At 39.8% G+C, this 25,372-nt stretch overlaps 2 protein-coding genes across 3 annotated transcripts in view; both read right to left on the reverse strand.

Annotated features, from left to right (window-relative positions):
• The window catches only part of MCCC1 (methylcrotonyl-CoA carboxylase subunit 1), a 46,053-nt gene extending 45,524 nt beyond the window's left edge, over positions 1 to 529 (reverse strand). Inside the window, exon 1 of the mRNA XM_051983245.1 lies at positions 342 to 529. Within this exon, the coding sequence (XP_051839205.1) occupies positions 342 to 424 (83 nt within the window). The 5' untranslated portion in view covers positions 425 to 529. The remainder of the gene's footprint in view (positions 1 to 341) is intronic.
• A 9,250-nt stretch (positions 530 to 9,779) lies between these two features.
• LAMP3 (lysosomal associated membrane protein 3) overlaps positions 9,780 to 25,372 on the reverse strand; it is a 21,903-nt gene continuing 6,310 nt past the window's right edge. Inside the window, exons 3-7 of one of the 2 annotated variants that reach the window (XM_051983247.1) lie at positions 24,019 to 24,147; positions 19,739 to 19,796; positions 17,138 to 17,308; positions 15,022 to 15,183; positions 11,128 to 11,226 (exon numbers count right to left, since the gene is read on the reverse strand). In XM_051983247.1, the coding sequence (XP_051839207.1) occupies positions 15,044 to 15,183; positions 17,138 to 17,308; positions 19,739 to 19,796; positions 24,019 to 24,147 (498 nt within the window). In that variant the 3' untranslated portion in view covers positions 11,128 to 11,226; positions 15,022 to 15,043. Of the gene's footprint in view, positions 11,227 to 15,021; positions 15,184 to 17,137; positions 17,309 to 19,738; positions 19,797 to 24,018; positions 24,148 to 25,372 lie in introns of both variants that reach the window. The other variant, XM_051983249.1, reaches the window with a different exon arrangement.

Here is a 25,372-nt window from a genome sequence, read left to right on the forward strand (position 1 = left end):
GGTCGCCACGTGAAGTATAAAGGGAGGGGAGCTTGAAGGATACTTAGCGCTAGAGGGGGTGATCTGGGGAGCACGGTCAGAGAGGTGGGAGGAGAACCAGGGCGGGGAAAGTCAGGGACTAGAGGGCCACGAGAGTACGGCTGGCTACGGAGTGAGCACGGAGGAGGAGAGGCCGATGGACTTGGGGATCAGGTGGACACATGGCCACACACCCCTGGCCCACACACTCCTGGCTCACACCTCATACCTGTTACACCTGCACCCCGCGATCGCACGTCCCTCGAACACACCTCGTACCCACCCCTCCTCCCCGCCGCCCAAGACTCAGTTTCCCCACGCACCCCGACAGCAGCAGGCCCGGCAGATGTCGCCATTGTTTCCTCTCCGCCACCAGCAGTGCCACAGCCCCAAGAGGAGTCCCCATGGCCCCAGTCACGAGGCTTCCTAGCAATCCCGAACGACCCGCAACCCCCAAATCTCCTAGCCCCCTGGGGTCTTTCCGCAGGTTCTCACTGCCGGGCCACCGTCCACAAGTCGACCCGTACGCAGCCAATCCGAAACGGGCACGGGGGGGAGTGTTTCTGAAGCGGCCAATAAGCACCAGGATGGGGGCGTTGTAAGGCTTCTCGCCTCCCAATTGGCCGCTCGCTCGTCTGTCGCCCCAGGCTCAGGAGGAATTTTGGGCGGAGTGTCCAGAGGCGGGAGATGGGGCCGAGGGATGGAGCGGGGCTTTGGCGCTGAGGGGCGGGCCCTGTTGGAGTCTAGCGAGGGGCGGGGCGGGGGCATGTGGGGAGGGGCTATGTAGGGCGGGGTTTTCTGTCATTTTCTGAGGAGTCTTTCCGGTTCAGGTAGTTTTCCCAGTTCGCCCTTTCCCCGTTCCGTCTGCTCCTCGCCTGGCTGACTGTCCTAGGGCGGGGGTGGGAGGTGGGGTGGGGCTCGGGGAGGAACGCGCAACCCGGGCGGTCCCGGGTCCAGCCCCGCCTCCTCTCTCGCCTCGTCCCGCCCCCTGTCGGTTGCGCGCGCACCTGCCGTCCCCACTCCTGGGATTTGTTATTCTGAAGGTTCCTCCGGCCCTGGCTAGTCTTACTCCTTTCCCCGACTTCCTAGTTACAGAGGGGAAACTGAGACCTGGGACCGAAGTGGATCCTGTGACTTCAGGCTTCCTAGGAGCCTCCCTTCTGTCTAACAGGAACCTCAGAGCCCCCGTGATTCTCCTCATTTTATAGAGGGAAACCAAGGTGAAGGACTCTCCCAACGCCTCGCAGTTCGAGGGGGGATTCAGACGCAGCGCTTACTGGCTCCTCCAGCCCCCTTGGCCACGGTCGGTCCCCCTGGAGAATAATGCCTCAAGTTCTGCTTCTGGTGCTTCCTTTGCGACCCCAGTGGGAAGAGATGGGCCCGGGGATCATCTCCAGATCTGCGGCCCTAGGACCTTCTCTTTGAAGGGGCCCTGGGTTTTAGCCTGAGTCCAAATTAAAGGGTCCCCGAGGAGCTGATGTTGGGAGGGGATGCAGGGGTGGGGGTGTGAGAGAAAAAGACGCGGAGACAGAGAAAGAGAACAAAGAGACAGAGACACACACCTAGAGACAGAAAGAGAAACAGAGAGATGGAGGCAGAGAAAGAGACAGAGACACAAACACATAAAGAGACAGAGAAAAGAGATGAGACGAGAGACAGGAGAGAGAAAAAGAGAGGAGAGGCGGAGATAGAGACAGAGACAGAGACATGGACACAGAGAAGAGACAGAAGGAGACACATGGAGAACAAGAAATACAGAGACACAAACATACAGAGATAAGAGATAGGAAAGAGATAGAAAAAAAAGAGGAAAGACAGAGATAGACACAGAAAAAGACAGAAGAGAGACAGAAAAAGAGAGACAAAGAGCCCCTCTTTTTCAGAGAAAAAAAAAGAGAGAAAAAGAAAAAGACACAAAGACAGAAAGAGAAAGGGGAGAGACAAAAAAAAAGAGACAAAGAAAAAAGAAGACAGAGAAAGAGCAGAGACAGACAAAAACAGGAGAGACAAAAAGAAACAGGAAAGAGAAAAAAAGAGACAAAAACAGGAGATAGAAGAAGAAACAAAAGAGAGAGGAGAGAGAAACAAAGAGAGAAAAAGAGGAGAGAAACAGAAAAACAAAGGAGAGACAAAAAAAAAAAAAGCAATAGAAAAAGAGAGGGGTGGAGTAAGGACCGGGAGAGACAGATATTAGAATGATACCAGATAAGGGAGTTATAAGAGCAAAAGACAGAGTTAAAGTGTTCTAGAAGTATTGGAGATCACTTATAATGAAGGAGACAAAGTAATTAAATTTTTGTTTCTTTCAAATGTCTCCCAGAGTCTGAGCTGAAAGGAACCTCCCTTTTAAACCAATCCACGTCTGAACAAAAAATATCCCTTTGCTTACCAACCTGGGAATGGGGAAGCAGAGCTTACTGACTCTTTAGGTATTCCATTTTGCCATAGTTCTGCTTTTTTATTAAGATCTTTTTTTTTTTCTTTTACCAAACCCAAATTTGTCTCTGTAACTTCCACCTTTTGTTAAATAGTTCTGCTCTTTCAGGCTCAAACACAAGAAACATTTTTTTTAAGGGGGAGTGACACCTGAGTCTTCCTATCTTAGCAATTAACAAGCCTGAATGCAGGATCAATTAGTTCCTCCTACCGGAGGAACACCCTCAAATAGATGCCAGCCTTAGTTTGGAAACTCGGTTGGCTTTCACCTTGTTGTTAGCCCTATTGTAGCTCAGAGCTCTCAAATTCAAAGACTACAACAGCCTCAGCTCTGCAAGTAACTTGGATTTGAAATTTATCAGTTCCTGGCACAGAGTAAGTGCCTAAAAGAAGTGTTTATAGACTGACTAACCAGTCTGGCACTTCCTTTTCCCAAAAGTTAGCTTTTTAAATACTTAAAGACAAATATCATGTACCTCTTAAATCTTCTCTTTTATAAGGGAAATAGTTCCTGTCAACAGATCCTCAGATAACATGAACCTTAGGCATTTCTCTCTAATTACTTTCTCTGGACATTCTGTAGCTTTATCAATGCCCTTCTGAAAAGGTGATGCCCAGAGCTCCTTTTATCTCTATGGCTTCTCTTATTTTCCATAATTTTTCAGTAGGATCATGGATTTGAACCTAGAAAGGGACCTTAGAGGTGTTTCAGTTGAATCCCAGTTAAAGAAACTGAGGGCCAAATAAGTTATAACTTATCCAACATTATATCTCTAATAAACAGCAACTCCTTTGACTGCAAATCCAGAATATTTTACTTTGCAATTAATCAATATTTATTAAATACCTACTGTATGCCTGTACTGATGCCTAAACAAAAGGAGGCAAAACACAGTCCCTGGCCTCAAGGAGTTTACAATCTAATGGAGGAGACAACATGCAAATATATATGTAGCAAGCTAGTGTAGGAGAACCAGGAAATAATTAATGGAGGGAAGGCCCTGGATTAAGAGAAGTTGGGGAGGCTTCTTGTAGGAGGTGGGTTTTTAGTTGTGAGTTAAAGAAGCCAACGAGGTCTATAGGCCGATTTGATGAGGGAACATGCTTTAGGCATGAAGGATAGCCAAGGAAAATAATGTCTTGTTCTCAAAGCAGCCAGGAGATGTGTCACTAGATCAAAGAATCAGTGTTGGGGAGAATACTAGAAAGGTGAGAGGGAGCTGAGTTATGAAGGGCTTTAAAGACTAAACAGAGAATTTATTTAGTTAATCATAGAGGCAAATAGGAAACCACTGGAGTTTGAGTAGTTTATTGACATGATTAGACACATTGGATCCTGTTTTGTTGCATGCAGGAAAAGTAGATAGAAAAATATATATTGCCTTACCAAATGAACAAGCAAGATTAGACATAATGAAGATTCATGTATGTTCTTTCACAAAACATAGTGAAATAGATTATGAAGCTCTAAAATGGCTTTAATGGAGCAGTTCTGAGAAATGTTTGCATTGAAGCAGGTATGTTTGCAATTCGTGCTGATCATGCATGATTTTGTAGTACAGGAAGATTTCATGGAAGCAGAAAAGTGGCTGATTTAAATAAGTTCCTGGATTGTAAGCTTAAGGAACTGAGAGCATGGGCTGCCCTCTACAGTAATAAGGAAGGTAGGAATGGGATGGGATTAGGGCAAAAGGTAAGAGTTCTGTTTGGGGCAGGGGCAGTTTAAGAAGTCCAAGTTCAAGATTTAGGATATTCAGTTCAAGATTTAGGAAACCCATTTGGAGACTGGAGATCAGCAGAGAGATTTGGACAGGATAAGTTGATCTGAGCATTACATAATCACGTCTGACACTTGTTTTGGCAGCTTAGAACTCTGTTCTGCTCATACGGGCCTGGAGACTTGAATTCATCAAGTTGTTCACTTATCTCCCTACTATTTCTGTGAATCAATTCTATATTAATTATTTAGGTTTTATTGAGTCATATATAAAGATCTTTCTCCTTGGAAGAGAAACAAAGCTGAGTCTGGTAGTTTCAACTTCTATTCTTATCACTTGTTTTCCCATTTACCCTTAGCAGAGGTTCTGTTTTTTCTTTAGTCTCCTTCTTTCCCTCAATATAACAAAAAATAAACAAATGCTCTTAGCATTCATTCCATGACAATCTTAGTTCATTATATGCTTTAGTCCTTCTTATAGGAATAGTATGCTTTTCCTTTCATTTCCTATAACCTGCCTTTGCTTCTATCTGTTTTGTTTTTTTTTTTAAAAATCTGATATAGATACTTGTGTATCTATATCAGTCTCCTTAGATAAATCACTTTTCTCATCATCATTGGAATTGTTTTCTTTTTATCTTCAGAAGTTTATTCTTGAGATTTTACCATCCCTTTCTGCTGAATTGTCCATGTAGACTTTTTGTCTATGAGATCTTAACCTTTCTCTGAACCCTTTGAAGTCTACTTCTCATAAATCTAGGATTCATATCAGATTATTTCTTTGTAGATAATTCATAGCAGTAATATGAGACTTACCTCTCTTCTCTCACTTTTTTTTTTTTTTTTTTTTTTTTTTTGCTGAGGCAATTGGAGATAAGTGACTTGCCCAGGGTCACACAGCTAGAAAGTGTTAAGTGTCTGAGGCCACATTTGAACTCAGGTCCTCCTGCCTTCAGGGCTGGTGCTCCATCCACTGTATCACCTAGCTGCCTCTTCTCTTACAAATTTTAAGAGGGCATGATTCCTTCTCTTCAGGGTTCCCATCATTCCCATCCCAGCCATAACCATTTCCTCTTGGTATGTGTGAATCAGGTCCAGAAAAGCTTGTAAAGTTTATAAAACTCAAGTTCTCTAATACATAGTAGCAAATGACCAGAGTAATCTAGTATTTGATAGACTCAAAGATTCAAGCTTTGGGGGTAAGAACTCACTATTGAACAAAAAAGTTCTGTGAAAACTGGAGAAAAAATTGGCAAAAACTAGGCATAGGCCAATATCACACACTGTATATATCAAGATAAAGTACAAGATTTAGACTTAAAGAGGGATATAATCAAATTAGAAGAGCATGGAAAATTTGATTTATGGACAAGTAAAGAGTTTATGACCAAATGAGATGGAAAGTACCATAGGAAGTAAAACATAATTTTGATTACACAAAATTAAAAAAAAGTTTCTGTAGAAACAGAACCAGTGCAGCCAAAATTAGAATGAAAGCAGGAAACTGGGGGAAAACTTTTCAGTTACTTTCTCTGATAAAGCCTCATTTCTCAAATATATAAAGAATGGACCACTTAAAAAAGACTATTACTCAGTTGATAAACAGTCAAAAGATATGAACAGGAAGTTTGAAGAAGAAATTAAAGTCATGTATAGTGACATAAAAATATTCTAAAGCACTATATTGATTCTAGATGAGATGTGGAAAAGTAGGGATATTAACGCATTGTTGGTGTGTTTGTGAACATGCCCAACCACTCTGGAGAACCATTTGGAAGTACAATGGCTCTGGCTATAAAACGATGTACACCCTTTGACCAGTAATACCACCACTAGATCTGTATCCCAAAGAGATCAAAGAAAAGGAAAAAGGAACTATTTGTACAAAAATACTTATAGCAGCTCTTTTGGTGGTGTCAATGAATTGAAAGTTGAGGGAATGCCCATCCCCTGAGGATTGGCTGAACAAGTTGTAGTATAGGATTGGGATGGAATACTATTGTGCCAAAAGAAATGAGCAAGTTGCTTACAGAAAAACCTGGGAAGACATATGAACTGATACAGAATGAAGTGAGCAAATGCAGGAGAACACTATATACCATAACAGCAATATTGTAAGGATAATCAACTGTGAAAGACTTAGCTACTCTGATCAATATGATTCAAGACAATGCTGAAGGTAATGAGATAACCAGGAAAGAGGATGTAGAGAGAAGGCCCAGAACTCAAACTTAAGCACACTTTGGCTAAAGGAATAATCTACATAGAAATAATTGAACCCAGCCATTCTCCGATTGATAAATGGTCAAAGAATATGAACAGACAATTTTCAGATGATGAAATTGAAACTATTTCCACTCATATGAAAGAGTGTTCCAAATCATTATTGATCAGAGAAATGCAAATTAAGACAACTCTGAGATACCACTACACACCTGTCAGATTGGGTAAGATGACAGGAAAAAATAATGATGCATGTTGGAGGGGATGCGGGAAAACAGGGACACTGATGCATTGTTGGTGGAGTTGTGACCGAATCCAGCCATTCTGGAGAGCAATCTGGAATTATGCCCAAAAAGTCATCACACTGTGCATACCCTTTGATCCAGCAGTGCTTCTACTGGGCTTATATCCCAAAGAGATACTAAAGAAGGGAAAGGGACCTGTATGTGCCAAAATGTTTGTAGCAGCCCTGTTTGTAGTGGCTAGAAGAAAATGAATGGATGCCCATCAATTGGAGAATGGTTGAGTAAATTGTGGTATATGAACGTTATGGAATATTATTGTTCTGTAAGAAATGACCAGCAGGATGAATACAGAGAGGACTGGCGAGACTTACATGAACTGATGCTAAGTGAAATGAGCAGAACCAGGAGATCATTATATACCTCAACAACAATACTATATGAGGATGTATTCTGATGGACTTGGATTTCTTTGACAAAGAGAAGATACAATTCAGTTCCAATTGATCAAGGATGGACAAAATCAGCTACACCCAGAGAAGGAACACTGGGAAATGAATGTAAACTGTTTGCATTTTTGTTTTTCTTCCCAGGTTATTTTTACCTGAATCCAATTCTCCCTGTGCAACAAGAGAACTGTTTGGTTCTGCACACATATATTGTATCTAGAATATACTATAACTTATTTAATATGTATAGGATTGCCTGCCATCTAGGGGAGGGGGTGGAGGGAGGGAAGGGAAAAATCACAACAGAAGTGAGTGCAAGAGATAATGTTATAAAAAATTACCCATGCATATGTACTGTCAATAAAAAGCTATTTAAAAAATAAATTACTATGTGACCTTGGAGGAAAAAAGTTCCTTTCAGCATCATAAAAAAAGAAATAATTGAATCCATGTACATTTTAATCAGGATGAAAAATATAATCCATCATCATAGAAATAATGGATGAACTCAGATTACAAATTTACCTTTTCACTTAACTTTTTTTTCTTTTGGTTGCAACCTGGCTAATATAGAAATATTATTTGCATGAATTCAAATATTAAATTAATATATTGCTTGCCTTCTCAGTGAGTGAGAGATGAGTATGTGGAAGGGAGAAAATTTGGAATTTAATTTTAATTTATAAATTTACAAATTAATTTATAGACTAAATTTATAAATATAAATTTGGAATTTAATTAATTTTAAAAATGAATGTTAAAAATAAACTAAGTTTTAAAAAGAAAAAAATCAAAGTGCTTCACAAATGTAGGTTATTCATTTTAATATTAGCAATATGTTATTTGCTGCAGAGTTCTAGGAAATATGAGATAATTGAAACTTCCTTTTGCAATTACTGCATTTCTCTGTGTTAAGCTTATGATCTGTTTCCTAAGCTCCTTAAACTTATTTTGGGTGTTCTATATACTGAGGTGACAATATTTCTGTCTGCCTTTACTGTGGGTTGTAAGCTTCTTTAGAACATTCTCATCCATATGGCCACAAGGTGGTGCTATGCTGTCGTTGAGTAAGGAATAAATACAAAAATTTAATAGAATTGAAGAAGATTGGAATAGGATCATAGAACTGAAAAAGAACTTCAGAAGGCCTATTCATTAAATTGGAAAGAGTTCTGGCTCTTTCTGGGACAGCTCAGAAGTTCCCCTGTATTTAATATTTTTCTTTCTTACTCAACCACTTGAAAAACCTTCACTATTTGGAACTTCTTTCTTGTTTCTGGCCTATATAGTTTATATACCAAAATAAACCCATTGTTCTGTAAAACTGAGTGTGAAGTTGCTTAGGACTCAGTGATGACATCCTACAATACAATGCTTGCTATTCATTTTTGTTGTTATTGTTCAGTCATTTTCAGTTGCGTCCAATTCTTTGTGACATCTTTTTGAGGTTTACTTAGCAAAGATACTGGAGTATCTTGCCATTTCCTTCTCCAACTCATTTTACAGATGAGGAAACTTAGGCAAATAGAGTTAAGTGACTTGCCCAGGGTCACTCAGCTAATAGGTGTATAAGATCATATTTGAACTCAAGAAGAGTCTGCCTGACTCCAGGCCCAGCACTCAGTCCACGGTACCTGTATTTTATTTTCTATTATTTAACTTCTCCAGAAGGAAGTTCAACATCTCTGGTTCCCCAAATGCCACTAGACAAATTCTCCATTTTTCAACCAAACTCCTTGAAAAGCCTATCTATATTTGGTGTTTCTACCCTCTTCCCTCTAATTCTCTTTTAATCTTCTATAATCTGGTTTCTGGCTTCATCATTCAACCCAAACTGCTCTCTTCAAAGTTACCTATATCTCTTTATATCTCTTAATTGCCAGATCGAATTACTTTTTTTCAATCCTCATTTTGTAGAATTTTAGTGTCAGTCACTACGACCATCCCCAATTGTGCCTTGCCTTCTAGAATTACTTTCCATCTACTCTGTATAAATTATGTATATCTTTTCTTTCCTCTTTGCTTCTTCTCTCCCTCCCTCCCTCCCTCCTTCCTTCCTTCCTTCCTTCCTTCCTTCCTTCTTTTCTCTCCCTCTTCTCCTTCTGGCCACATAGGAAACACCTGTGAGTGCTTGGTCCAAAAGAATATAAATTGTCATCACTCATACCTAACTAGATATCTTGGTGTTTCTAGACTAGATTGATTTTTTAAGTACCATGCTTTAAACCCAAATCACTCAGGTTTTCGTTGATTGGTCAACAATAGGTGCCAAACTAAACCTCACTGGATCATTGTTTGGGTTCTGATGACTCAGAATTAGTGTAAATGGCAGTTTTTTCTGTTTTGGCTAGAAATCCTGAAGATCTTCTTCCAGATTGATTTTTGTTTTGACTAAGTAAAAAGAGGTCATTCTTTGTCTCATTTTTACCTAGCCTTCTTCACTGAATGGGCATTGCCTCAGACAAACTGAGATGTTTGGGAAGGACCTTAGTTTAAAAAGGCCAAAGCCTCCCACTGCATCCAGGGTCATCTCTAGTTGTCCTGATTTCTCTCTGGCCACTGGACCCAGATGGCTCCATTTGGAGAAGAGGAGAAAGTAAGGCTGGAGACTTGGCAACTCTACTTCCCCCCAACTTAAATCCAACTCACTGATATCATGATCACCTTCCAGAACAAATGGACAAACAACATATATACTGTAAGATCTATTTATTTACATGTCTCCCTTATTAGAATGTGAACTTCTGAAGGGTAGGAGCTGCTTTTGCCTTTTTTTGGATTTCAAGTGTTTAGTATAGAGACAAGCACATAGAAAATGCTTAATAAATAATGGTTGATTGCCTATAAAATAAGGTAGTCAGATGATATGATTTTCAAGGTCTCCACCTTAAACCTATGGTACTGGAAATAGTTTGTTACTTATACTCATTAATCTGTTTCTCCCTTCAGCCAATTGTTGCTTTTTTTTTTTCTTTTTTTGCTGAGGCAGTTGGGGTTAAATGACTTTCCCAGGGTCACAGAGCCAGGAAGTGTTAAGTGTCTGAGGCCAGATTTGAACTCAGGTCCTCTTGACTTCAGGGCTGCTGCTCCATCCATCGCATCACTTAGCTGCCTCTCAATTGTTGCTTTAAGAGAAAAGTATATAATTCAATTCAGCTCGATTTAGTAAACATTTATTAAATTCCAACTGTGTACAAGGCTCTGTTCTAAGAGCAGGGAGTAGAAAGATGAAAAACAGACTTTGTATAAATGCACATAAAAGATACACTTTTTAAAAAACTTTTTCTACCTTATATCAAAAAAAGAGAACAACATCAATTAGTATTCTCATCTCACAAACTCAAGAGCCAGCAAAAGCAATGTCTTTGTGTTCTTGGTAGAGTTCAAAGGAACATGGATCTAGAGCTGGAAGCAAATGAATCCAACCCCCTTTTTGCACCGGAGGAAATTGAGGTCCAGAGAGGTCATAGGTTCATGGATGTGGAGATGGAAGGGACTCTAGAGGCCCTTTATGGATGAGAAAACGGAAGCTCAGAGTGGGAAAATATCTTGATAACGTCAAAGACAAAAAAGAAAGTCTAACTTTTGGCCAAGGAGGCCACATCTCCCGACCAAATGAAACACTAACAAATAGCCACCAGTGTAGGCCCCTTCAACCACCAGCTGTGTGATTGACAGGCACAAAGCCTTGCCCCATTTCAGAAAATATTTTGTTATTTTGGTGCTCTTATTTCTTACAGGGGAAACCAATTAATGCTCTTCAATAATCAATTAAATATTGTCACATGTACTCCTCCCCACTCTTCTCATCTTCCCCCACCCCCATCAAATCATGAATATTTTTTCTCTCTTCTACTGGATATTGGCCTGGATAAAATTGGGAAATGTTGGGGTTTCAGACAAAGCAATGAACATTACATTTTTAAAAATTAGGGAATTCTGTAAGATCTTGGAGATGACTAAGGAATTCCAAACGCTTTCATTTCTTTCAGAATTCCTTATAGCGACTAGATCCTCTGGTATCCCATTGATTTTTTCCTCAGACGAATTCCGCAGAAAACCAAGATCACAATGCAGAGAGGAATGACGATCAAAATGATCACTGGAACCATAATTGCATAGTCAGATGTGCATTCATTCACTAAAAGAAGAGACAGATACAGGATTGTAGGCAAAGAGTAAGACTGTGACAACTTACTTTTCCATATTACAAGAGTCCTCTATGGACTTGCCCTGCAAAGAAGGGTCTCAAATATTATTGAAGATAATTTATATCACTAGATGGGTAGCATTTTGAAAACACCCATATTTTCTACTTATAAAAATATTTAGATTTTAATGATTTTTCCCTCTCTTTCAATGAACCAAAAAACATTACAAAGCAGTCCTGAGTTAAGGGTTTGATTGTTGTTGTTGTTGTTGTTTTTGGGTAGGAGGGGGCCAGGTTAAGGGAGGAGAGTGTCATCTGTATGGAGAACTCCCATATAGAACTTTCCTTGACCATTGAGTAACTTCTCTATAACTTTTCGTCTTAGAAAGTTGATTAGGGCACTAAGAGATTAGGTGACTTGTCTAGAGTCACAGAGTTAATCAAAAACAGAGGCAGAACTTGAATCCTGTTCTCCCAGATTCCCTCTAACCATTATGTTTCACTGCCATGTATTTATGAAAGCTAAAAAAGAGGATGTTGGTCAACTTGGGAAATCTGTATTTTACTTTATTCCAGTGTGCTGTCATTCATAATTTAAAAATTAATCTATTTATCTTGAAGAAAGATTCCTGTTTTTAGCAGCATCATTGTGTTCTTTCCTTCCAAATCATTTTGAATACACAGCATTGTGAATACACAAATAATAGAATCACAAAGCTAGAAAGGAAACTTTAAAGTTTATTTTAGCACCAGAGATCCTTCTCTTTATGTATGTGTCTGGTGAAAACTGAGGATCCTGTTTTAGAAAAAATAGTTTTAAATGCATAATATAAAATGCATAGGATTACAAAACCACTATTCATTTTTTCCCATCCAAGTTCGCAAAGTCCAAATGAATCCATGGATCTCAGGTTATGAGTCCTTCTTGGTCCAAACCCTTTCCCTGAATAGAAAAACGCTTTCCCCCACAGTACTCATTAGAATCTATTACTATCCCCTGGCAATAGACACTAAAAACCTAGTCAGCATTGAGAGGAGGTAGTAGAAGTTCAGGTCAAAAAGCTCTATATCATTAGAAAAAACAATAGAATGAGAGAATGAATTGGAAGCAATTGCATGACAGAAAAGTTAACAGAGAGCTGGAAATCTGGGAAATAAGCATCAATCAGTAAGAACAATAGCCAGGCTTCTTAGGACTTAGATCTAATGGGCAACTTCTGGCCACTGCGCAAAGGGTAAGAAGTCATCTTTCTCTTTTGACAGATGTCAAGGCCACTAGTTGCGTGAATGCCTTCATGACCTAATAGAATATGCTTCTTATCCTTGTATCATTCTACTTATCTTGGCACACTCCCATGCCCCATCATACTCCTCGTTGCACAGCTCCATTGGCATCACAGCACAACTACAAAGCCAGGAACCTGCCCAAAGGCAGGATCCATTAGGGATGGAGAGCCCAGCTCACCCCCTTCATATAAGCTGTGATTTGACACTTCTAATCAAAATGCTTCCAAACTCTAGTTCCTCTCTTCATTGCTTACTAGGAACTCTTCCATGATCCCTTTTAGCTCCAAGTACAACTTAAGAAACATTTAGCTAATGAAAAGAATAGAATCATTTTTCCAAATTTAGAATTTAGAGCTGGAAGGAACCTTAGAGATCATCTAATCCAACCTTATCTCTTTATAAGGGAGGCTAATGATTTTATGATAATGAATATTAAATCATATTCATGATTATGAGAAAGAGAAATGGAAAACCAACAGATCTGATTCACTTTATGTTCTGGACTTCCAATTCCAATGTGTTATTCTAGGCATCCTATTTCATCAACAAAATTTTGGTCTAGTTATAAAAGATTAGCCTTGCTTTGGGATACTACACCAAAATGAGCAATAGCTTTATTCATACTGGGACAGGACACATGGACAATGTATCACAAAGGCGAGTTTAGTATTCACTGACCTTTCAAACATGATAACATGGAAACTTCAGGTGAATGTGGGGCTCCTCCGGTAAAATTGGGCAGGTTTCTGAGCCTCATTCCTCATTCTGAAAGCCCATGATAATTTTAGAGCTTTAAGACTTCAAAGGCCATGTATACCTTCATTTATAAATGAGGAAACTGAGGCCTTGGGATGTTAAGTGACTAGATCATACTGACATTGGTAGTAATTTTCTGAGCGCAGATTTGATTTTAAAATTGATCTTCTGACTCCTGAACCATCATTCTTTCTATTGTTTCCTCTGTTAAGCATTCTTTCAATGTTGAGTTACTTTGGGAAATCTGGTTGGCCAATGATTGAGAAGAGTTGTAATGGATTTCCAGGGTATGCAATCATTAGTAACCCAATATGGGATTTCTTGACACTTTAGAGGGGCTATGACAGTATCAAGGCCTCCTGGAGGTTTCAGACCCTATTTCATTCCTGATACTTTCAAGAAATTTAGGGAATTGAAATTCTCCCAAATAACAACTAATAAACATCTGCAACAACAGGAGTTCCTAATTTTTATGAATTTCGTAAGATAAATCATGAATTGTGTCCTGGGGTGGGGAAAGTCTTGTTCTTTAAAAATAGTTGAAAGAATATCTTTAGTATGTAATCTCATTTTTCCTTTTCTTTGTAGGATTTTATGGTGGTTTAAAAGAATTGTTATTGTATTAAATAGTCTTAAGAAGTTGCCTAAGGCTCAGAGGGATTAAATGACTTGCCTTTAGCTAAGTGTCAGTGATCAATTTTGAACCCAGAAATTCTCAACTCCAAATAATTCTCTCTGTTACTATATTCTCTGTTGCCTCAAAATTCTAGGTCATCAAATTTAAATATAGCCTGTTTTGCAGGAAAAGGTAGGTTGTCTCCTAGAACAGAACAGTTTTCCTCTATTTTGGATATATTTTGTGACAAGAATCATTGCTTTATAATTTCTTAAAATATTTGTGTGTGTGTGTGTGTGTGAGAGAGAGAGAGAGAGAAAGAGAGAGAGAGAGAGAGAGAGAGAGAGAGAGAGAGAGAGAAAGAGAGAGAGAGAGAATCGTCAGGAAGGCAGTTTTAGCTCTGAAACTTCTGATAATGTTTTACAAAAGAAAAAAAGTATACCCAAACTATCCCAAAATATAGAAGAAGAAATTTGGAAGCTTAGAGCAGGGACAAGTGATATACCAGAAACAGATGAACAGAATGGAAAAAGAATTGAGAGAACAGAGAATAAATGAATCCTGAAGTGAAAAGTAAAGGTGTAGAAATTTTAGAATCATTTCTTGCAAAATTTGTCAATTTTCCAACTGAATCAAAACCTGAAGTTGAATTTTGGTCTTGAATCTAGCAGTTTTAAAAGGTTTCTGGAAACCCATATAGATTTGTCTAAGTGCAATCATTTTCTTAATAAACATAAGAAGACTCAGATTAGCTATGAAAAATACAAGAAGCATGTGCCCAGTTGGAGAACAGGTCTCCTAAATTTTGAGAAGTTTTCTTCCTTTTCTAAGTGCCCAGATCATTAATGGCTTACTTTGCTCCCTGCTCCTTATTGAGCCGTCCAGACTCCCCTCCTTTACGGAAATGAGAGATTCACAAGTCAGCGTGAGTAAGCTGTAAGGGAGACTTTAGCAACTCCTGTCCCAGCTGCCGCCCTCACCCCTCTGAACCCTGGACAATTCTGCTGTGAAGCAGCCTCATCCCAAACCCTCCTGATAGAACTGTTAGGGGGGGAAAAGAGTCAATTCTGTCATTAGACTGAGCTAGCGGAATGCAATGGCCAAGGCTATTGAACTTTTCTACGCACATTTTGTAGAAGGGAGGTGCTTTTAGATGCGTTCATATCCATTGCCGGGCCGCTTCCTGGCAACCAGGCATGCAGTAAGCAAAACCCCCAGTAATCCTGCGATACTCAGGCCCACAGCCACAGGGATTGCTCTCCTGTTTTTATCAGTGAAGCATTCATCCGCTGCAATTGAAGTTAGAGTGAGAAATATTACAGCCGTGGAGGGGCAGCCAGGAGGAGTTGATGAATATACATACCAGGACATTGAAGGGGAGAAAAGCTTAGTGAGTTTTTCAGTCAGATGGTCAGGGATAGCATAAAATAAAATGCAATCTACTTCCAAACCACCACCTCCCCCACCCTGAAAGAAATCCTGTATACTGTATTTCAAGGCATCATAAATGAAAAACTGGTCAAGTTTACTAGAATGAGAGAGTAAAATGAAAATCAAAAGAATTCGCTTTTCACCAGTTACACCTTGAAAGATAACTCAAAATGAAAACTTCCAGGAATGTCAAAATTTCAAAATCCTGAGTCATTTTGTGAGTTCTCACCTTCTTGGTTAAAATCAAAGCAGAATTTGGATGGAAAAGGAATAACTATGGTGGAATAGTATTGTGCAATAAGAATGATGAAGAGGAAGATTTCAGAAAAGCCTGGAAAGACTTGTATGAACTGATACAAATGAAATGAGCAGAATCTGAAAAACATTATATACAGTATAAGCAACATTGTGTGATGATCAACTATGAATGACTCAGCTCTTCTCAGTAACAAAATGATCCAAGACAAGTACAAAAGATTCACAAAGGAGAATGTTTTCCACAACCAGATAAAGAACTGATGGACTCTGAATGCAGATGGAAATATGTTTTTTTCACTTACTTTATTCTTTTTCATAGTCCCCTCCCCTTTTGATCTGTTTCTCTTTCACAATTGTGACTAATATGGGAATATGTTTTACATGGTACATGATGTATAATCTATAAATTGCCTATCATTTTCAGAAAAGAGGAAGGGAGGGAAGGAGAAAAAATTAGAACTCAGAATCTTATAGAAACGAATGTTTAAAATTGTCTTGATGTGATGGGGATGGGGAATAAAATACTTTTTAAAAAAAGAAAGAAATGATTATGAGAAAGTCCCCTTTAAGGCTGATAATGGAAATCTGCTAATAGTTAAGAATGATTTCCCAAAATAGCTTACTGTTGTTCTGAGTTATCAGTTCTTTCTTTAATGGAGATTTCCAATTCTAATAATCAGAACAAGATAGGTTCTATAATTGAGATCCTGAATTTTAACTCTTCTTAAGCACAAATTTAAAGTCTGAGTTGAGAAGTTTTGCAAGATCTCAAAGGTGTTCTTCTAATACAGCTAATCCAGAAGCAAAGTGTTTGTAAATAAGGTTGAGGGTTGTGTGTGTGTGTGTGTGTGTGTGTGTGTGTATGTGTGTGTCCATATGCACAAGTGCACGTGCATGCATATACAATAGTCCATGCTTATTTGATCATGTGGATAAAGTAAGTAAATGTATGTGTAAAAGTAAGGCCTTGACCTTGCTTAATTATATTGTTGAGACTGTATAGGATCAAAGGAAGGGCCCCAAGAAGTTATCCAGTATTATTTCCTCATTTTACAATTGAGGAAACTAAGGCCCAGAAAAGTTAAATGACTTAACAACTGTCACCTAAGTAGTAAAATGCAAAGCCAGGAATTTTTCTATCTTTCTTTTCATTCCATTACATATTCCATTGCACTGCACTGCGTTCTTTAAATCATACTTTTCCTATTTTAAATGTCTTTGATTTAGTATAAATAAATGAATATTTTTCTGAGCACGTGTGTGTGTGTGTGTGTGTGTGTGTGTGTGTGTGTGTGTGTATGAGAAGTGGTGCTGATGAACGGGTAGTCACATCCTGACAAGTTTTGCGGAAAGATGTTTTGGCATGCATTTAGATGCCTACTGGTCTAAGTTCACACATGTGACTACCCCTTCATCAGCACCACCTCTCATACACACACACACACACACACACACACAGAGTTTCTAGAGTGCCCATTGCTGTGGTTACTACAGCAATGTTTGAAGTTGTCTCTCTTGTGTGTGAATTTTTCCCCCCACCTCCTCCCAACTTACCATTCCCAAAGTGTTCACCATCAAAATCAAAGGCTTGGAGTCGGACATCAATGGTATGTAACTGGAGAGAGGATGACAAGTTAACACTCTGTTCACTGACACACTTGAAGGAGTATCCCACTTTGGTCTCAAACATTGTCAGCCCATCTTTCAGGCCACTGTAGATGTTCACTGCAAACACCAAGAAGGATCACAAGATTAGAGTTGGGATGGACTCTAGAGATCATAATGAGAAAACAGGGGTCCAGGGAAGGAAAATTATTTGCCTAAGGTCATGTGCTAAGTAGAACAGAACTTGGCCTTGAGCCTGGATCCCTTAGTTCTTTCTCTTCAACATTCTGCTTCCCTGAGTTGCAAGCATTGGCTTTTTAGTTTTATTAGGTATAGTGAATGACTTTTGCCTTTCAAAAGGTCATAATCATCAAAGGGATGAGAAGCCACTCCTTTAATCACCCAGTCTGATGTGTAAGAAAACATGGAGGTAACCTAGGTGATTAGGTGATCTTGTTTCTTGGAGACCCTCTGAAAGTCAGCCACTATGTGGTAGCCACTACTGTGGCATTTAGGTGGATTTTTTTTTGATACTTTATATTAAAATGAGTAAACCTCATATGGGTAAATACCACCCAGAATAGAATAAAGAGGAAACAAGAGTTGGTTGAATTTTTTTCATTACTATTTAAAATCCTGGTGGTAGTGCTAGTACATATGCCTGCTTAACAATGTATGTATCCATATTCACTAATCATATATTATAAACTTTCAGTTTTTCACACACAAGGATTAAGAACCCTGGATCTACTTTGCAATGCCCCCAGCCACTAATGCCTTTGCTCTAGAGTTACCTTGTAGCCACTCTGCCTAATTTGAATGCAAGCTCCTTGAAGTCAGGGGCTATTTTAGATATTTCTGTGTATCCCCTGAACTTAATACAATGGCACAAGATAAGCACTTAATAAATGTTTATTGATTGATGGAGTCATTAATAAAGTTATAAAGGATCATTGAAGGGTCACCAATTCAGTTCATTTCAACTATTTATTAAACTACTAGTAGCTACAGAGCCCTGTGCTAAGAGCTAAGAGTCACAAAGTTTAGATAAGACCTCAACCCTGACTTGATGAACTTATAGTATAATAAGGAGATGTGATGGACAACTGGGTGGCACAGTGGACAGAGTACTAGGCCTGGAGTCAGGAAGATTCATCTTCCTGGGTTCAGATCTGGCCTTAGACACTTATTAACTGTGACTTGGGTCACTTGATCCTGTTTATCTCAGTTCCTTGTCTGTAAAATGATATGGAGAAGTTAATAAAAGTCATTCCAGTCATGAAGAGCTGGGCACACTGAAATGACTGATCGACAAAGGAGATATAATAATTTTACAAATAACTATAATATGAATTAATAGATGACAAAAGCATTAATAAGGTATAAAATTAAATGCCTAAGGGAATTAGTGATGGTAGTGGTGGTGGATTTAATTATATATTATGAAAGATCAGAGAAGGCTTCATGGAGGAGGGGAAAGTGAGCTAAGTGGTGCAGTGGATTGAACACTAAGTCTATAGTAAGAAAGACCTGACTTCAAATTTGATTTCAGACACTTAATAGCTGGATTAAGTCATTTCTGTCTGCCTCAAGTGTAAAATGAGAGTTATACTAGTACTCACCTCACAGGGTTCTTACTCATAGAGGATCAAATGAGATAATCATTGAAAAGCTCATAGCACAGTGCCTGGCACACAAGTGCTATATAAACATTAGTTATTATTATTATTTATATGGGCAATAATTCACCAGATGAAGAAGGGGAAGTATGGAATTTTTAAGCATAAAGAACATCATGATCAAAAACACAGAAGTGGGAAAGTACAGGCCATTTTCAGGGACATAGGTTAGCATTGGTTTAGTTAGCAGATAGAAGATACGGAAGTTCAATAAAACAGACTAGAAAGATGGCAGGTAGTGAATGATCTTGAAAGTTTAGCAAATGGGTTTGAATTTTACTTGAAGGGAAATAGGGAGTTATCGACTTTTTGATTTTGATTTTTCTAATCAGAAGAGTGATAATATTCCACATGATACATGTAACTCTACCACCCATCACACTCCATAGCTTGTTGCTATAGCCTTGGAGCTTCTCTCTTCCTCCACTCAGCATCCTGTGTAATCAGTCTCAGTTCTGCATTCCCTTAACCTTGACCCAGTGGACCAAACTTTAATAATTAAAGATCATTAGCTAAACTCTTGCCCGTGACTATTGTTGACATGAGTCAGTTTATGTTATGAAAAGTCTTATTTGCTGGCTAATGTCTAATATGTGCATGAGATACCAGCAAGCTCATGCTTACCTAATGATTGTGATATTAGCTTTTGGACTTATGTTGAATTTATCTAACTTATATCCAATAGCTCTTTGCCCCACAGCTTTTAGTTCTTAGCAGAGAACGTTAGTTACTCTAGGCAGCATAATATCCCTCCTTCCCCCAAAGTGCTGGACTTGAAGTCAGATTTCCAGAGTTAAGACCCTATATAGTTCTTTCTGTCTTCTTTCTCTCACTATCTCCTTACTCCCTCCCTCCCAAATATTTTACTTACTTGAGGATGAAATAGTTAAAGAAGCCTCCACTGTTTCTATATGATATGACTGTTTTACCTGTAAAAATAAAACAAAACCCTTTATATTAACTTTTGCATGTTTTTCACTTTAGGACAATGACACCCAAGCTTAAATAAATCAGAATTTCTTAGGATTTCAGATGCTGAACATCTTTGGTGAGGAAAAAGGACAGAGCTTGCCAGTGGAACCCTAAAAATCCAAGAAGGGGGAATACTTCAAAGTCAGAGAGTAGATGGTAATCCATGGGTAGGATTTCTTTAACAAAAAAGTGTTTTCTCTTGTAGGTCTGCTACCATGAAAGAAAGTGGGGATTCAGAGTCAACCAGACAGTAAACTTAAGCCTTGATCTTTTGACTTTCACTCCAGGAAATAACTTTGAGAAACAAATCAAGGAAAGGCACTGATTTTGGTTAGGGCAGATGGGGAACGTTTGTGGGCAGTTAAGGAGAAGCAGAGGAGAGATTGAGGAAGCAGGAGAGAGGCTGAGATCTGGGCAAGATTTTGGTGGAGGGAGGAAGTGCCTTAAGACAGATCTTCTGTGATAAGAAGAAAAGAAAGAAAAAGAAGTTCATAATACAGAGATTCTGAGGAACAGAAAATTCTGAGAGAGTTCATATCAGCTGATCTCAGTCTTTTCAGTGAAACCAGAGGTCATGTCATCTGCTGAAAATGGGGACATTAAGGGAACAACGGTGGGTTTGAAGAGAAAACTATGTATTTGGCACAGTTGGAGCAGGGCACCCAAAGGGATCCATAAGAAGATTGCAACAGGGTTGTCCAGAGCAGCAGCAGCAGCGGAGGGGCTGCTGAGTTTATTATCCAATCTATAGGTTTCCAAAAGAGAACATCTGGTTAGATTCTTCTAGAAGACCCTCAACCTCTTCTCAAAAAGGAGAAATTGATGTGTATGCTATCCATTCTCACAATGAAAGCACCTCTAGGAATGATGGGCCATTCCTCTGGCTGCACAAGACTACACAGAAGAGAACAGAAACAGATATTGACCAATTAAGGGAAAATTAAGAAGGCAAAATGTAAAAATTCTCAAAGGCACTGGGGAACACACATCTCCTCCTATGACAGGTTTATGGGACACAGGTGGTCAGAACGTGGATTACCCAGCTCACCAAAAAAGGCATTAATAGCATCCACATTTGTAGGAAGTCCTTTCTAGCTCGGAGTAGCAACTCAGGACATGTTTATTTCAGATCAACTAAAGGAATATAGTGGTCCATGGACCTGAACTTCCCCCTGAAAGTGAGAAATAATAACAGCTGACTTATTTTAAGTCCACAAATCAGTGTATGTGGATTATATATCTAGAGCACAAAAGACCTCAGAAGTTATCTAGTCCAATACACAGATGAGGAAATTGAGACCCAGGGAATTAAGTGCCTTATACGAAGTCAAACAGAAAGTAAGCTACAGAGACAGGATTTGAATCCAGGTCTTTTGACCCAAGATCTGAGCTTTCTAATGCATTATTATGTAACAGAGATATGACAGTTATATGATTGCTTGATAATAAACGCTTATTGATTTAAAATTGGCCCAAGGAAAAATTCTTTTTTTATGTGATGTGATTCTGTCACAGGGGAAGTAGGAGGTATACCAAAGGAAATTTAGATAATGTTAAAAAAAAAAAAAAAGGTGTCAATAAAAGGTGGGTCTTGTTGTTGTTATTTTAAGAAAGGCTCAGTAATCCCAAAGATAGGAAGAACTATATTTGACTTTGACTCGGGTCCTAAGCATCAGAAGTAACAATTGAATCCATGTCCTCTGGCTCCTTAGTCAGTGTTCTCTCTGCTTTTCTGCTCTTCCTCCCCAATATTGTTACTGACAAATGATGGTCTATAGGGGATAGAAGATAGATAGCAGGGGCTGAAAAGTCACCAATGCTAGTGAAATGTGTCCTCTGCCCATTCTACCTAGCAGCAGCTCTAATTAGCAGGTAAAGTTTTCTTTCCATTGAATAGAAACCTGCCTCTCTGTATCCATTTTATCCTACCTATGTCCTAATGACCCCAAAAGAACCAATATAAATTCTCCCACAACATGGATGCCATTCAAGCCCTGGAAGACAACTATTACATCTCCTAATATTATGTTTTCTGGGTTAAACTTTCCCAGCTCTTTCCATTAGCCTCATTTGGTTCAGTCTTCAAGTCTTTCCCCAATCTGGTCACTGCTCTTTGAACAAATTCTGGTTTGTCAGTGTCGAAGAGTTCCCAGAACTCTTTTACATCCTATGGAGAAGTAACTCTGGAATATGGCCCCAGAATTCCCAGAACCCTTGTACATCCTATGGAGAAGAACCTCTGGAATATGGGGCATCCTCAGGGATACCTGGGTGGGGGGCTCAGCTAGAAAATGGGGTCTTGGGACAACCAGGAGTCAGGATGAAAGCATTGGACACCAAAGGAAGAGCTTAAGGAGATGCTAGGCAATGGGTAGTGATAGACAAGAGTAAGAAGGAAGAGTGACATACTTATTCTCCTTTCCAATTTTGCTAAAAGATCCTGACAGTAAGGATCACCTTGTGTGTTTGAAAATCATCTCCTATCAGCCTCCATTAATTGACCACTATGTGCCAGGTGGACGGCTGGACTAAGAAGAGTTGTACATGGCTACCGTGACTGAACAGAAGCCAGAAACATGGCCGATAGCTAGCCAGGTGCTGGTACAGGACAGTCCCTGTCTTCAGGAGGCTTGCTTACACTAATGTGTATACATATAAACACAGAGACAAACTAAGGGTAAAGGCAGAATAGGCACTGGTCATCCTGGCTGTGGAAGGAAGCCCAGGTGGGCAGGTCCCTGGCACTCAGGAGTTTTGAGCTGCCATGGGCTGAGGCAGCTGGATGTCTGGTCTCAACATGAGCGTTCTCGGGGAATAGGGCAGGGAGAGAGGGGTCCCATAACAGCTCAGGACAGGAAGAGAGTGAGCCAAACCTCCTAGTAGATCGGTACTGGGGTTAGCCCCTGTACTTCTGGGCAACATAGGGAGACCAATCTCAAAAGAAAATGAAAGGCACTCCATTTACTACTTGGCCAAGTAGCTCAATCTCCCGGCGCCTCAGTTTCTTCTTCTGTAAAATGAGATGGACACTCTGACCTCTGGGGTTAGGTTTGTTGCGCTGCCTTGGGCTTGGATTCAGATCTCTGAGGTTTCTCTCAATTTCATTTGAGAAGTTCCCAGAGGGAGCTTGATGAGGGAGTATTCCATCCCAGATTAAAGCATATGTGCCGGGTCCTAACTTTCCATGAAAAACCCCATAGAGGGGGAGAAGGAGAGTGTGCCCAAGAAGGCGAGAGCTCTTTGAGATGAAATGGGAGGAGAGAGACAGAAGTGACTCAGGAACCTCTGGAGAACATTGCTTTAGAACCAGCAAGAACCTTAGAAACAAGAATCTGGGGTGAGATTCTAGGGGACTCATGAATTTGAATGGGAAAAAAATTATCTTTGTTTTCACTAATTTTCAACTGAAACTTGAACGACCTTCAGTTATTTAAAAACATTGTTCTGAGAAGGGATCCACAGTTTCACTAGACTTTTGAAAGGGCCTGAGACCAGAAAAAAAGGAAAAGAGATAATAATACCTAATTTAATCCATTTCACAGATGAGGAAACAGATTCTGAGTGCTAAGATCTGTTTGATAACCATCCCACTTTAGCCTTACTTTTCCACTTTAGGAAACATTAGGGAGATAGTCTGGATTATCCAGAAGAGAGTGAGCTCCTTTCTGGAAAGTGAGTTTTGATCATTACAACTTGGTCAGAGCAATGGGGCATTGCGGCTTTAGATCTGCTGAAGGCTAATCTCCAAACCCATGCTGGAGAGTCCTGACATTTTGGAACTGGGTTGGATGGTTAGTCCCTGCTTGAATTATTCTTAGGGAACCCAGGCACTGGACTCACATTGGAATTTTTGAGGGTTTGCTCATTTGTCCAACTTCCTCCTTTAATTCTTTCATAAACCACCTGCCTGTTGAGTCACTTGAGGCTAAGAGCAGCCCAAGAAGGGCAAACTTCCTTCAGTGAAGGGGACTGAAGGGGAGAGAAAACAAACAGAAAGTGTGGCAATTTCCTCCGGTCCTCCCCCAAAGTTCTTATCTGTAAAGATTTCAAAGGGTCCCGAGATTTGGCCCCTTGGAAACTTAGGTTGAAGGGTGGGGGGAGCACTACTTTTGGGTCAAAGCCTTCTGTCTTCCCTTCCCACAACTAATAAAAAGGAAAAAAAAAATCAAGTTTTCTTACCTTCACGAAGGTCAAGTTCACAAATCCACCCGGGAAAGTCAGGAGAAGGTTGGATCGCTGCGGGCCACAATTCCCCGATGCTTGAGTCACATTGGGGTCCAGATTAAAGTACATTTGAGATGTAAAATACTAAACCAGAGAGAAAGAAAGAGTAGCTCAATGAAATGGGAAACAAGATTCAATTTCTTAAGCATTCTGTCTTCCCTCATCTTCCTCTCTCTCCCAAACAAACTGGGTCCCTTGTGGGGAGCCCAGAAGCAAAATCCCGGGGGTCTTCCCTGGGACTTACAGCTGTGCTGATGCAACAGCAGAGGAGATTTAGAATGGGAAGGACCCTTCAATGTTATTTATCAACTCCAAAGAGTCTCAGGGAGTGTTATGGAAAACTTTGGCAATCTGATGAAATCTATGGCTCCCTTCCCAGAATCATGTTCTTAAATACACATTCTAGTCAGAGAGCAGTGAAAATAAAAATAGTGAAATAGATCCCCTGCAATCTATCTAGACCCCTTGGAGATATAGACACCCTCCCCAGGTTAAAAGTCCCTGATTTAGTCCAATATTCTCAGTTTATAGTTGAAGAAACCAAATTGGGAGTAAATGGCACAGGGAGGATTTGAACTCTTATTTTCTATTTCAAAGCCAGTACTCTTTCTCCTATATTCTATTGCTTTTTTCAAAGTTGAGTATATTCATTAATGGGTAAGGAGTGCAGGGGCTAGAATGAAGAACTGAGATGGGAAAGTTTACTAGCTTTGTCACCCTGGGCAAATCACTCAGCAGCTTCAGTTTCCTCATCTGAAAAACAGATAATTATAGTGCTTACCTCATAGGCTTGTAGGGATCAGAGGAGTTAACATATATAAAGTGCTTTGCAAGTCTTAAAGCCAAATGTAAATGCTAGCTGCTGCTGTTACTAGTATTGCCATTGCTATTGTTATGATGGCCGTTACATGACATCTCAATGCTGCTTGCAGAACGAATCCCCCTAGAGCGACCTCACATTTCACCTAATCCCCCATCAATATGGTGATGAGAAGTTATGAGAAAAATGCAATTTTTGTCAACTGACTTATAATGCAGGGGCCCTGGGAATTCTCCCGCTATCAAGCTTTACCTTCCTGTGTAATCCTGCACTTCATTGGATGATAGGGATGTTGGAGGAAAGCCAGTCCCTCCATCACAGAGGTGAGGAGACTAAGACAGACAGATCTGGGTCCCCGGCATCCATCCTTTCCCATTCTGTGATGATGTGAAATTTCAGAACCACGAGAAATCTAACTCACTGGGCTCACATCTCTCTTAATTAGATGAGGGAGTTGCAAGACTAACCCATTGTTATCAGAAGTCACTG

Source organism: Antechinus flavipes, chromosome 3 (assembly GCF_016432865.1).
Source record: "Antechinus flavipes isolate AdamAnt ecotype Samford, QLD, Australia chromosome 3, AdamAnt_v2, whole genome shotgun sequence".
Lineage (NCBI taxonomy): Eukaryota > Metazoa > Chordata > Mammalia > Dasyuromorphia > Dasyuridae > Antechinus > Antechinus flavipes.